Raw genomic sequence first — 14,117 nt, 5'->3', positions numbered from 1 at the left:
ATCCTCTTACCTTTAGTCACTGGTTTTGTATCAGCTACTGCCAAGTGCATATTTGTGGGTAAGAAAATAAAACTGGAGTGCTAAGTCCACCTCATAGTAACCGTAACGTAAACATACTGCCATGCAGTTGACTTTTGTAGTGGTACCTCAGGTACACAGTGGTGTAAGAGAAAGACAGCTGGAGTGCTGGTCATGTAGCTATAGTGCACACACACTGGAAGAGAAGATATGAGAATATATAGATGGAGAACAGAGGCAAGGAAAAGGTTTGATACTCTTTCTTGAAGGTGTAACTTTATAGCCTTTGTCTGAAAATATTTCTCTACAGTGCCTTACTGCCTCAAGCAAAGTCCAAAAGGCGTTCTCTCCTATATTGATCTTATGAGTAAAATATCAGTTGCAATGAAATTGATAGGAGCAGGTGACACACAGCTGACTGTGGTTTGAGACTGTTTTAATGAAAGTAGTGCTAGAACTCATGTTGATTTTCTGGAGAAGACTCAAGTCTTCTGAAGGGGGAGATACTGGTATCTCTTTAATAAGAGCTGTCTACCAGATGTAAAGCACAAAGATACCCGCTACTGCCCCAGAAAGCAAGATGGCAGATCCTACAGTGTGGCCATCATCTCTATTGTTTGCTTTGGTAAAATGTGCATCCTGAATACCCCTGGAATAATTCTTTCCTGGTGCAAGATAAGGGTTAAAATCTGGCCACAAATAAAGTCTTCAGAAGTTGGAGAGAAGTCAGTAAATTCATAACAGAATTGAGAGGAATCAAGTCTTTAAAGCAGTATTGGAGCTAATACTCCGGTTTCATCTTCATCCAAAAGATCTGAAGTTATAATCAGTTTATTGTAACCAGGCCTAAATATATCAAACAAAAGAACAACTGTAATCAGAGCAAATGACATCTCCCAAAGACTACCTGCTACTACCAGAACAGAACTAAAAATAAGTGAGAAAAAAGCACAATAATTTGTAGAGAAACCTTTATTGTTCATACAAAGCAGGCACTGTCACATATCGTGAGGCATCATTAAAAAGCTAAATATGACTTTGCTTAAATCAAACAATATAGCTTAATGAAAGTATCTAACACAGTTATGATCAACTCTTTTCTTTGTTCTCTCCTGGATTGAATGTGTGTTTTGGTATCAGCTCATCTCTTTTAAATTACTAGCTTAGCCAGCACGATATATGAATAACTTCCTTGCCAGGTAAATCCACCACAGGTACTAAAATCAGAGCTGGTTTCTTCTTGTCCAAATATTTTTCAAGATGTTCTTGCAGTCCTAAAATAGAAACAAAACAATTAATGAATCCTTTCGGTCTCATTTTCTATTTTGTGTTATCTCTTAGAAATGATTTCTAAATACATTTTTGAAAGTTATTGTGGAGTGGCAAGCAACAAAAGGAAGTGAAATGCAACTCTGAAGTTTTCACTTTATATAGAAGGAAAAATCATCATCTCCCACCTCCTTGTTGACTAATTTGAGATTAACGTTACACGTTGCCTAAGGCCATAATTCAGCAACACAGTTAAAAGCATGTTTCTCAACCTTGAGTGAGTGAGTGAGTGGTCTGCTGGTTACAGACACAGCAACCTGAAACTAAGTGCAGGTAGTAAAAATAACTAAAGGCTAGTTGAAATTCAGTTCTTTGTCATACTTGATATTGGGATGATCAGCACGTAGTTGTCTGTAAACGAAATTCTGTTCTCAAGTCCCACTGTGGTGCATCAATCTACTAGAAGTTAAAAGGAGCCATTTTTTAAAACATTATGAACATGATTTCCATTTGAAATCAGTAGAAGTATGCCATGCTGAAGATACAATGGAGGAAGTACAGGGATGGCAACATATACGACTGAATATTTAGAATTATAGAGAGATTCAAACTGCTAAGAATACAGAATCTAGCTATAAAGAGCTTTAAAGAGACTGGTATGTGTGGCAGAAGTTTGTAAATTTCAAGTCCTTTACGGGAACAGAATTAATAATAGAGAAAGAAGATCTAGTTAGTAGAATATGGAAGAAAACTACAGAATGGAAAATTTAAACCTCAGTATCAAGACATTTTTGGTCATGTTGCAGGGAATGGACATGCTAGAAATCCAGCCACACAGAACCCTTAAAGAAGACTGCTGAAAGCTCTCCAAATGACCCTACAAAAGACAGTTTCCTAATGGTAAGGTATGGTCTGCATAGGTTTTGGTTTCATTAAGTTATTTCTGTCTGCAGCTTCTATGATTATGGCAATTCTTTATAACACTAAGCAATCTTGGTTGGAGAGAGTGTAAAGAGGGCAGAACTTGAAGACTGTCAGAGGGTTTTTTTTTGGCATCACTGCCTGTGAAACTGTGAATAGGCAGTTCAGTCAAAGTGTTACCTTATCCAGGATAAAACAGGAATTCTGCAATTGTATTCACTGAAGCCAAAAATCTTCTGTCTTGTTACCTGGCAGCAGTAGCACAAAGTAATGTAATACAGGCTCTGCTACCTACAAAATATTGCAAAGACAGTACCAGTCCTTCAAGTTCTGCTGACTTCCTTTCGTATTGGTATCATTGACACTAGAGGTGAAAACAGGCAAGGGTGATCCAAAGATCAACAGTCAGTGGAAAGGTCAGAGGACTTGACATTGTGTGTAAAAAGGTAGTCAGGTTATGTATTGCAGATACTCATCAGTAAGTGACCCAGTAATTAAGCATCAGCTAACATTTTCATTCTCAGCATTGACTTCAGAAAACTTTATAGCTATGCTGGCTCACAGGGCATTAAGCAGAAGTGGGTGAAGGCAAGCCACTTCAAGAATCACCGATTCTACCCGATTAAAATTACATTTCCCTTTTTCCTCAATTAAAATTGAGAAAATATAATTTTAGTCTTTAACTTTTTTCACAGGCCTAAAAGCTGTGAAACAGTGCTAAGAGCTACCGTAACAAAATCAGCTATTAATTTCAAAGGGAGAATTTGAAAGTGAGGTTAACTGGAAATATAACTCCATTCCTCTGTTTTTTTGAGGTGGCCAAAATAGCCATAAACATTTACTTTTGAACCTGCCCTAGAGGACCTGGTTGCCAGCCAGAAAGAGCAACCTTTCCAAAAGACCACCACCTTTTCTACTGCAAATGCAAACTGCTGCAGCAAAGCCTACACGTATAATTGAAATGTGGATGAAAATCTGGGACATATGCCTCTAAATGTTTTATCATACTTATAAATCAAATAGTTTCATATGAAAGCATTCTACCTTAGACATGCATCTTTATATATTAAAAAATTGTGGATAAAAGTCTGCTTATGGAAATTTCCTCTGGAAAGAGGAGGCTGGGTCTTCTAAAACAGCAAAATTGTACTCTAAGGTCCCACAGAAGACAATACACAATTAGTAAATTTGTGGTGGCCTAGGTAATCATAGCTGACACAATCCAAAATTTGACAGCTATATATTTTACCTGCTATAATAAATTACTCTAAATCCTCCAATGCTAACTGTATATTTTTAATGATGTGACACTAATAAATCAAAATCTATATTTTTTTACTTATGTAAATTATGCTTTTAGATAAATAAGAGCCTCAGTCATGAGCTATACATGATTGATGTCGATCTTGGAGTTACTTATTCTGTCCTGATACAGAACATTTATTAAAGTACAAACAAAACCAGCTGATGAGCAAGCAGCAAACAACTGATGTGTATTCTGCATGTTTTCATTTCCTGTGACGGTTCCCATTAATTATTATTACTACAAGAAATTTGCTGAAAGCAGGCAAGCTTCATCCTGTAAGATGTATCCCACTGAATCCCAACTGATCGGCAGAAGTTCTGGGCACAGGTTCCATACAGAGTTTCTTTCTGCACCACTATGGCGTTTTTTTACTGACCTGGGTACAGCTGAGGGATATGGACATAGCCAAAACTTAAAATGAACAACAAGAATTCCAAGTCTTTCTCACCAGAAGTTCTGGCATTACAATCTGTTTCTGCCATTCCTCTGTAGGGACATGATACTGAGATCCAATAATTTGATGATCTCTCACACTGACTTTGCAGCCCTTCCATATAACATGGCACAACCTAACACCGTAAGCTATTGTTTTTAAAGGTGCTTTTCACATTAAGTAGAGAAAACAGTGCCCTGGGAGCCCCTCAAGGGCCATTCCAAAACATTAGGAAGACGATTTTTACATCTGTGCTGTCATTGGCTTCAGCAGGATTTAGGCAGTATGAGGTGAGGCCACAGAATCTACTTATGTTTCCAAAATCAGTTCCCCATTATTGCTGGGGTACTCTTGCTTCACTGGATATTTGCAGGGGAGGAGTAATCTAATAGTTTATATTGAAAAGGAAAATAGTAACAAAAAGGATGATCATATTTAGCTCAGCACATAAAAAAATCACTTTCATATTACAACTACTATCTTTCCTTCACTTTTTAACCAAAAGATATTGTTACATTGCTTAGAGCAGGTTTTTAAATCCCTGAGCTAATAAAGCTCCATTGCTTCAGCTGCAGAGATCTGACATGCAGCATGTACTTTGAAAAGATGCGTCACAGGGGATCAGGTTCCTAACAGTTGACTAAGAGTTCCAGTCCCAAAAGATGTGCCCCTGGTGTGCAGAACACTTAACCCTTCGACCAGTACCAACATGACTATTCACAAATTATTGATGTCCCTAAATCCCTGGCAGATTGCAGACAGATCTTGTCTCCCTTGAAGCCAAAGCATATGGTCACTAATGAGATGGATTAAAAAATACATATACACATTCAGGGCTTTGCCACATGAATGTAAAGCCACAGAAATGGTAGAAGGTGACTGAACTGGACTGAACACTGTTAAATACATGATTAGCCTCTTGTTATGGATCACTTCCATTGATCTATATACAGTTTCACAGCATAGTTTAATTAAAGCTGTCTGGAACAAGCTTCTGTCTTAAATGATCAGGCAGTGCAATGAAAAGGTGAAACACGAGGAACTGGAGACCCCCTCCCTTTCTTAAACATCCAGCTGACTGTCTCTGTGGTTTACAACCACAGCAAGGAAGGAAAACATGCTTTAAAAAAATTGCCAGTTTTTACAATTCAGGTTTTTTCCCCACACTTTTACTTCAGATAATATAAAATGATGCAGTGGGATATAAGATTTTAAAATGAAACCTGTACAATTTGCTTGCTTCATTTTAATTAATACCTTTTTGTGCAAAATAAAAATGAGCCCAGCAAAGAAAAATATACTGTTGGAATACAAAAGTGAGTCCCTTTGCAAATATGATTTTGTGCTGATTTTTTGCTGCAGCTGTGAATATTTTAAATGACAATAACGTGGACATTTTGCATAATTCAGTACTTGGCTTTTCACATGGTACCTCATAATTTTCTTCAGTATTCTCGATCACGTTATTTCACGTTGGTCATATGGGTCATTTCCCTGTTAAGGGACAGGGTTTTCAAAACCACTCTGCCCACAGCAAAAATGGAAGCAACACCTTGTAAATGATTGTGTTTCCACTTTCAAAACATATCAGCTAATCTTCAAAAATACTAAGAGCCTACCAGTTCCAGGGAAAAGTGGCCAAAGATTTGTCTTTGTGGCCAAAGAAAAGTGGCCAAGATTAGTCAATGTTTTTATAAATTTATTCAAAAATTACAGAAATTTGAAATAAGTCTTAATTTTTTTTTTCCAAGTGGGAAATATTCATATCCACAAAAGGAGTGAAATGAACAATAACTAAACTTAGGAGAATGGAAATGGATCTTGCTTTGGAGGCCAACCACTCCTGATTATTTATCCTGGTTATTACGCTGATTTCCCTTGGTCCTGGTTTTGAGTGAGTTCTAGTCTGTCTTTGCCTTATTTATCCTGACTTATTTATAATGTCAGGATAGTGACGATTTGCATACTTCTAATGATGATCAGGGTGTAACTGAGTTTTGTTAAGGACTGGTAACAAGGGGAGTTTGGTGGCACCTTTTGGCAGATCACATTAAGCACAGCTTTAGAGATGATATAAGCTCCTTCATGCAATACTGATGATGCACTTCAATCATTCTGGCCTGGGATATTTATCTGAATATGAGTTAAGCAGCTGCTTTGAATTGCAGAAGTCTGTTGCCATGATATATGAGACAAATGGCCAATATGAATTCGGATAAGGCTGTGAAACTGCTTTAAACCTGTGATTACTTAAACCAGTTTTTGAAACTATGACAATAAAGGAATTTGTGTTCTTTGCTATATAACTTTGAAAATCCAGTCTGTGTTGTGAAGACTTCTTAAGCTGTGTCTAGATTTCTCTCCCTTCTTTCTAAGTCAACAACTGATGAATGAGCTTTCTTGTTGAATGGTAAATACATAATAATATTTGTTTAAAAAAATTTAAAAAGTAACTGGCATGACTTAAACTTAACACCCCTCCCTCACACACACACACACACACACACACACACACCCCAATTTACTGTTTCAGGCCTATTTCTAAAGTATACATAACCACCCTTCCCCCCAAAAAAACAATAACAAAAAAAAGAAATTACAGAAGGAGTTACAGTTGCATTTGGAACTCAGGTCTCTACAAACACGTGCCTGGTCAGATACCAAAGCAGCCACTGAAATCTGCATGTCTGTATTTTCAAACAATTATGCCATAAAAATGTATCTCCTAGGTTTTTGTCGCATTTCATTTCAGTTTGTCTTGCACTTATGGACCCATCTATACTGAAGGGCTTCCTGCTTTTCACACCAGATTAGTTTAATTGTAACAATGAAAAAGTCTTTTTCAAGTAATCACATACCAGATTAAAATACAGCCTGGACCAGAACCACTAAAGCCAAAGTTAGCCATCCTCTTTCGGCTCATCCCTAACACCAAAGAACCATTTCAGATGATTGCAACCTCTTCTGTGAAGGACATGTTTGTTAGAATCCAAACTGATAGGACACTGACATTTTGGTCATAAAATACTGTGAGTTGTAGGCACTGATAGGTACAAAACAGGGTAACACTTCATCCAGCTAATCATTCACCGAATGAAATCATAGAATCATAGAGCATCCTGGGTTGGAAGGGACTTTTGAAGGTCATTTAGTCCAACATCACCTGCAATGAGCAGGGACATCTTCAAGTAGATCAGGTTGCTCAGAGCCCCGTCCAACCTGACCCTGAATGTTTCCAGGGAGGGGGCATCTACCACCTCTCTGGGCAAACGGCTTCAGTGTTTCACCATCCCCATAGTAAAAAATATCTTCTGTATATCTAGTCTGCATCTACCCTCTTTTAGCTTAAAACCTTTACATCTTGTTGTATCACTACAGGTCCTATGAAAAAGTCTGTCCCCATCTTTCTTATAAGCACTTTATTAAGTATTGAAAGGCTGCAATAAGGTCTCCCCGGAGCCTTTTCTTCTCCAGGCTGAACAACCCCAACTCTCTCAGCCTGCCTTCACAGCAGAGGTGCTCCAGCCCTCTGCGCATCTTTGTGGCCCTCCTCCGGACTCACTCCAGCAGGTCCATGTCTTTCTTGTACTGAGATAAAAATCTGCTATAATGAGAAGACTATGTTTTTTTAATATTTTACTGCTAGTCCTGTTTGTGCAGTGGATCCTTGTCCCTTTAGAATCTATCCTGAACCTGAAAAAACAGTGCTAGCAATGTTTTTATGGAGGCTATGGTGAAAACATAACGAAGGTCACTGTAGGTTTGGATAAGTACCCACAGGAGTTGGAGCAACTCTTTCTACAGCTGAGCAGAGGAAGAGGAAAATGAGCTGTGTTTCCGTGTGCCTTACTGACAACTCCTGCCCTCAGAATCAGTGAGGAGAAGTTGTGTGTGCACAAGCTAGCAGCCGTGGACCTTACTGTTCATGGGAGATACAAGAAAGATGAATGACAGGCTTATCTTAATCCAAACTATCAGTGAGGATGCCTGAGCTCTGCACCACCAGCAGCCAGAGGAGAGGGATAGCTGGCCTCAAACAACCAGCTCTGAAGGAACCCAATAGTTGCCTCTTCCCCTCCCAGCCTCACCAACCTCTCTGCTGTTCCTCTGCTTCGATGGGAGGGTGTGGGAAGGAAGGAGGGCCCACTCATCATTAGGAAAGGCATTAACATTTATAGGACCCTCACTTTTCTAGAGCTGAGTCACTTGGCTGAGTAACTATGGAAGTTTTTTTAGACTGCAGCTAATGCATTTTTTTAGCATCTGAAAGAAAATGAGTAGACAAAACAGTTATTTTTAGTGCTGGTTTGATTGTGGGCCTGTCAGCCTTGGCAATGTGTCTCTTTTATCAAGCTGCCACGATACCTTGTTTTGTTTTCAGAGCAAAGTTTGATTAAAGACCAATTTCAGAAAAGTTACTCACTGTGGGCGTTAATTAGAGCTTTCTGGACTCTGCGGGGTTTAGCTTATGATCCGTTTCACTTACTAAACCCTGTAATTCAAGTTACACGAAGATGGGAATGAACCAACCCCTTTCTATTCTTCTAAAGGCTTCTGTTTAACTCAGTCATGAAAGAACCTCTCTCCTTTCCTTTGCTAATATGGAATTCTAATTTCAGCCTTTTCTAAACAAAATTAAAATACTACTTCACATCTATAAAGACTTTTCAAACTAATGAACTGAGACACATCCAGAGAGCTTCAGAACAGAGTACGCAAAATTTAGGAAGCCTTTGCTTCTAAATAATGTTTTCAGTGATGCCCAAGTTACTGCATATCTTAGGAAAAACAGGTAAACATCTATTTCCCTTCCTCTCATTTTCCTGGGAGTATTGTCATTCTATAAGAGAAGGTCCCTGGCATTCCCCTCCTTCCCTCTTTATTTGCAGACAAGAAAAGCCTTTTGCTTTTCTGCAAGTGAAAAGCCAGCTACTAGCTCAAAAATCTTAAAAAGGTGGTTGATGAAAAAAGACTTAGGAGTACTTGCAGGTAATAAGCAGCAGATTGAAGTGGAATTTATAACACGATATAGCTAAAATTACAAACTATGTAGTAAAACGACTGAAATGAAAATGTCATTGGGGTACATGCAAATAAAAGCAGACAAAAAACACAGCCCAAAACAAAACCTGACTCAGCTACATTGGATATTTGAAACTAGACTAGATAGAACATGAAACTACATACTAAAGAGAAGAAACCTGTGAAGAAGATGACCTAAACCAGTCTATCCCTTTTTTCCAGTGGACACCCTGCACAGGAGAACTGAGACTGGATGAGGTGAGGTATTGAAGCAGAGTTCATGGATGCTACCATCTTAAAACATCCTCTCCCAAGTATACCTTCTCTCCTGACCCTCCTCCAAAATTCTGAAACCTGAACTTCAGCTTAGTTTGAAGGCTAGTATGGACTCTTCCCAAAGCTTTACAGTGTGACAGATGCACCAGGAGTGCTGAGGAGGTAAGCAAATCAGGCAACTGTAATCATCAGATGAGGTTTTATACCAATATGTATAACAATTACAATTTCAATCTCAATGCCATCCCTAAGACAATTACACGTCACCTACCTCTCTCGGGATATACAGAAGTTACCTCGCAAAGTACACACAGCACCAGTCGAATTAGGTATGTTATCAAGTGCATCAACGGCAAGTTGCACAAAGAAATGTGACTCTAAAAGATAAACAAGTGTTGCTGAGCTCCTCTGCATATTAGTTATGGCTGTTTCTCAGTAGAAAGAATTAAGATTTAGCTTCCACAATAATTCTATCAAGCTGCCGGCTATAGCTTAGAAAACAGCAGAGCATGAAAACTCATTGCTTTGTGTTTTCCAGTGTTCTGTTTTTAGCTGTGTCCTATATAGAGATTGAGAATCAGCCTATACAAGGTTATAAATGTGCCCCTTTGTTTAAAATGTCATTAACCTTCTGCACTAAATAAAGAAACACTTAAGCATGCCCTTCCAGTACTCACAGTGAGGTCTAAATATAATTTCAAAGAGAACGGAGGACTGAACTTTCCGAGTATAATCACTCAGGGAAGAACTTGTGCTTTTTCTAAAACCATGACAGAGTGCAAAGATCACGAGCCTGTTTTCCCTGTGTGTTATATTTCAACCCTGTAATGACCCAATCTCTTTATGGGGTGGATGGTTATTGAACTTGTATGCCAGCTGTGTTCAGGATCTCTGGGGAGGATGGGCTGTAATGACACCAAGCAGGGATGAGTTATGAATGGAAATAGATTATTACAAACATATGAAACAGTAAGGACCCATTTTTCAAAAGGCATCTAAGAATGCACTTCACATTTTTTCTCGTATGGTCATCTGAATGTGCCTACATGGACAGATAAAACTGCAGGATTCACTAGAGACTCACACACGCATTTTTTGTTGTATGCAAAATCAGATAAATGTGCACTTTCCCCCACCCCCCAGATTAATTGAAAACTTGGTGTGAAAATGATCAACTGCAACAGCACCTGTGCAGTAATTATGGAACTTGCTTTTTCACCTTTAGGTCACATTACAGCTGCTGACTCTTGGCCCACAGTCCAAGAGCACAAGATGGCGCAGATTTGCAAGCTGCAGGACAGTTGGTCGCTGTGCCCTCCAGGTAGGGTTGGGGACACTGGTGGGGCAATGTGTGTGGGAAGCTCGGCTGTGCCTGCTGGTAATTCAAGAACTTTTATCTCTGGGGCCTGTCAATCTGGCACCCTTCACAAGTGTTAAATTCACTTAAGTATATTTTTAAAGAAGCTGTCATGAGACATACTGAAGCAAATATGTCCTTCAGTGGTTACACATGGACTCGGTTGTAACAATGTTTGTTAAGTGCTTTGACATCCCCAAATGATGTTTGGTACAGCTTCCACATTTGTTCGTTTATTCAAGTCTGCTAAACTGTCTCCAAAACCAATGGGTTTAAGAAATATCTTACTGGACACAGTGCATCAGAAATGCCTGACTGAAGAGATATTTATAAAACTAGTGGACACCACGTACATCTGCTGGTGGGAGAATTTAGTCTACAAAAACCAGAAAAGGTTTCTAAAAGATTTTGTGGTAAGCATCCTTAGATGGGGTACGGAGAAGATCATATGGTCCTTGCTTTATGTCAAGTTAAGCTGCGATCATTTAAAATAACACTGATGGAATAATCATTTTCAGTTTCTAGGCCAGATTCTCAACTGCTATAAATTGTATCTATGCTAATTTACACCTCTGAGGTGCTTGCATAGTAGATTACATAGGTTATTTCTAGATGTTTACCATTGTAAAGAGCTCTGAAACTTTAAATCAATCTGCTACACTAATGTAAACAACTCATCGTAATAAAACCAGATAAAAGTGCACCGAACATCTTAAATACATTATTAGGTTGATGAAGATCATTCATATTGATCCAGGTCTGGCTTCACAGCACAGTTTAATCAAAGCTGCCTGGAAGAGGTAACAAAGAGTGGTCACGGCATTCACTGCCTTTCATCATGAGGTCACTACTTTAATCCTAGAGTGAGTCTACAAATGACTAAATTTTCATTATTGCTGCATCTGACAACTTATGCAAAATTAGCTGGTGCAGGCTAAAAAGAAGGGTAGACCCAGCATGTGGAGGTGGAGCAAAACCCAGCTTCTGTTTTAATGGGGAAATCATGCTGCCAGAGGTTGCTGATGATGCACCCAGAAGTTTGTGGGCTCCTGGCAGCCACACAACTACCTCCCCTTGATCTGGCAGATTTACATTAATTGGATTTTTATCCTGTATGGCAGCAACCCAAGGTATCAGTACCTTCTTATTCCCTACAGTCAAGGAAGAAAGGGAGAGAGATGAAAGCCTTTTGTTCCTCTTCATGGCCTCCAAGGATGACAAATAAATCTCACTGCTAGTGCTTCCAGTGTAATGTGAGCTCATAGTTTGTTACAGATTTGGGAACGGGAGACTGGGAGAGTCATTCAACTGTGTCAACCGACAGCAAAATGAAAGAAAAAGGGTCTGAAACTCAGCCACATAGTGACGTGAGCTGCAAGTCATTTTTGCTCTAACTTGAAGTTATTAACAGCATAAGTTATAAAAGCTTTCAGCCAGACCCACGTATCATTTTATCAGGCACTGAATAAACACTAAATAACACACAAGGCCTACCACAAAAAGTTTACCATCAACACAGAAAAATAGAGAGCTGAAAGGAATGTATAACAGATAAGAAACAGAGTCATAGAAAACTCTGCTAAAATGGTATGATTTGTTAAGGTGATTTGTGGAAAAACCAACATCTGACCCCAAATTCTGACCACCCATATACTTCTTCTTCCTCTTGAGAGCACACCACAGTGAGCACACTTACGAGCACCACCACAGTGGCCAAGAACAGAGTCATCCTTTTCCTTGGATTGTTTCTGGATCTCTGGAAGTTAAAATCACAGCCCCAGAGGAGCACTGCTGCACGTGTTCCACCTGCTCTGCTGTCAAGCAACTTCACTGCTCAGAGGCCTCTGCTATTCTTCCACCATCAACAGCTGGGGTGGTTTACAGGTTATTTGAAAGTTACCTGTGGGCTTTATGCCAAAATAGTCTATCATACCTGTCAAAGGAGTATAACACCTGACTGTCTTATGAGTGCTTAATAAACATTACTATATATTTTATGCAAGTGTATTACAAAAGGCTGCAATAAAGTTAAATTATTGCACAAAAGTGTATATATACATATATATAGAAGAAGAATGTTTCATCACCAAAATACATGGTCCTAAACACCTGTTTTTTTAAAAAAACTTTTGGAGAAGACCTATTGGAATGTTACAAACTGCTCTGCCTTCTGTAACTCTTGTACATTTTGTGATTTATAGCTGCGTGGGTGACAGGTAAAGTACACAGCATAGTCCAGCAGTGAATGGAAAAGCTGCCCACATCTGGTGTGTGGCTTAGGGGTTCCAGGTTCCCCCAGGTGGGCCAGTCCCCAGACCCCCCAAGTGGGCCAGCACCCACAGGTGAGCAGTCAGTCAGCAGCACTGACAGTTCTGCTTGAACATTGGCTCTTTCAACAGGAATTTCTGCTTCTGGAGCCTTAAGCCACATCTCCATGAAAAACTATGTTACCTCAAAGAGATACTGGATTAATGCAATTGAAAATGCTCAGAAGAAAAATGGATGTGATGCTCTAACCACTTTCAAGACACATGAAGTGTGACTGATGGAAGGGTGACCTTTATCTTTCCCACAAACAGAAGGCCAAACTATAAGGCACGGCGAAACATGCTTTTGATCTATCCTTGTGCCTCCTTCTGTTTTAAAGATGTGATCTGAGGTATGAGATCTGGTTTTAACAATGTTGCAGTACTGCTAGAGGGAAACGAATTGTTCAAGAAGAGATGTCAGTTTTAAAGCAAAGCAAAGATGCCCACACAGCCCTCTCTTTGGTCAACACTGATACTTTATGCCATGGGCCTTAACTTGTCAGGGAATATCATACCTGCTGCATTGCAAAACACGGTAGTGAGAAGGACAGGCAATGGAAAACCATCAGCATCTGTTCACTGGGAGCCACTCCTCTCCAGGAACATCATCCCTGGAGTGGCCTTACCAGTATTTTCCACACTACGTTAGCTGAATGAATAGGGTTTTTTTGTTTGTTTGTTTGTTGTTGTTGTTGTTGGTTTTTTTGGTTTTTTTTTTACAAAGGCTTCCCTTTCAAGGTATTTTTTCAATTACATCGCTCTAGGAAGATTCATTAGAGTCAGGCCACCACCTCTTTTTCTCTTTTGCAGAAAGCACGTGTTGGTAGAAAAGGTGGCAACAAAATATGCTCAGCCTAGCTGAATTTTTGCCAAATCACTTTGCAGGGCAAAGAAAACTCATCTGCAACCTGCCACAAGAACACTTAGGGTCATTAAAGCCTTAAAAAATCTGCTAAGGCAAAAAGGTGAAACATGAAGATGCTAAAGGATTATTACTGTTGTTGTTATTATTATTAATTTATTATCATCATCATCATCATCACCATTTTTGACTTACCAAGAGCAATGAGGCAGAGGCAGAAAAAAGGAAAACTAACTGGATCTTATCATGTATAGTCAGATCTTCATGCTAGATATATTTGTGCCCTCCTGGAAATGTTTCCATTTTTAATTTCAGCAACTAATTTAGGTAAATCTAGCACTTTC

At 39.2% G+C, this 14,117-nt stretch overlaps 1 protein-coding gene across 3 annotated transcripts in view; it reads right to left on the bottom strand.

The window, feature by feature from the left end:
- Positions 1 to 975: 975 nt before the first annotated feature.
- Positions 976 to 14,117, bottom strand: part of DPH6 (diphthamine biosynthesis 6) — a 210,215-nt gene continuing 197,073 nt past the window's right edge. For all 3 annotated transcript variants that reach the window (XM_055716488.1, XM_055716490.1, XM_055716489.1), the window contains one exon: positions 976 to 1,292. In XM_055716488.1, coding sequence (XP_055572463.1) covers positions 1,177 to 1,292 — 116 coding nt within the window. In that variant the 3' untranslated portion in view covers positions 976 to 1,176. The remainder of the gene's footprint in view (positions 1,293 to 14,117) is intronic.

Source organism: Falco cherrug, chromosome 7 (genome assembly GCF_023634085.1).
Source record: "Falco cherrug isolate bFalChe1 chromosome 7, bFalChe1.pri, whole genome shotgun sequence".
NCBI classification, from domain to species: Eukaryota; Metazoa; Chordata; class Aves; order Falconiformes; family Falconidae; genus Falco; species Falco cherrug.
This window is presented reverse-complemented; position numbering and strand designations above follow the sequence as displayed.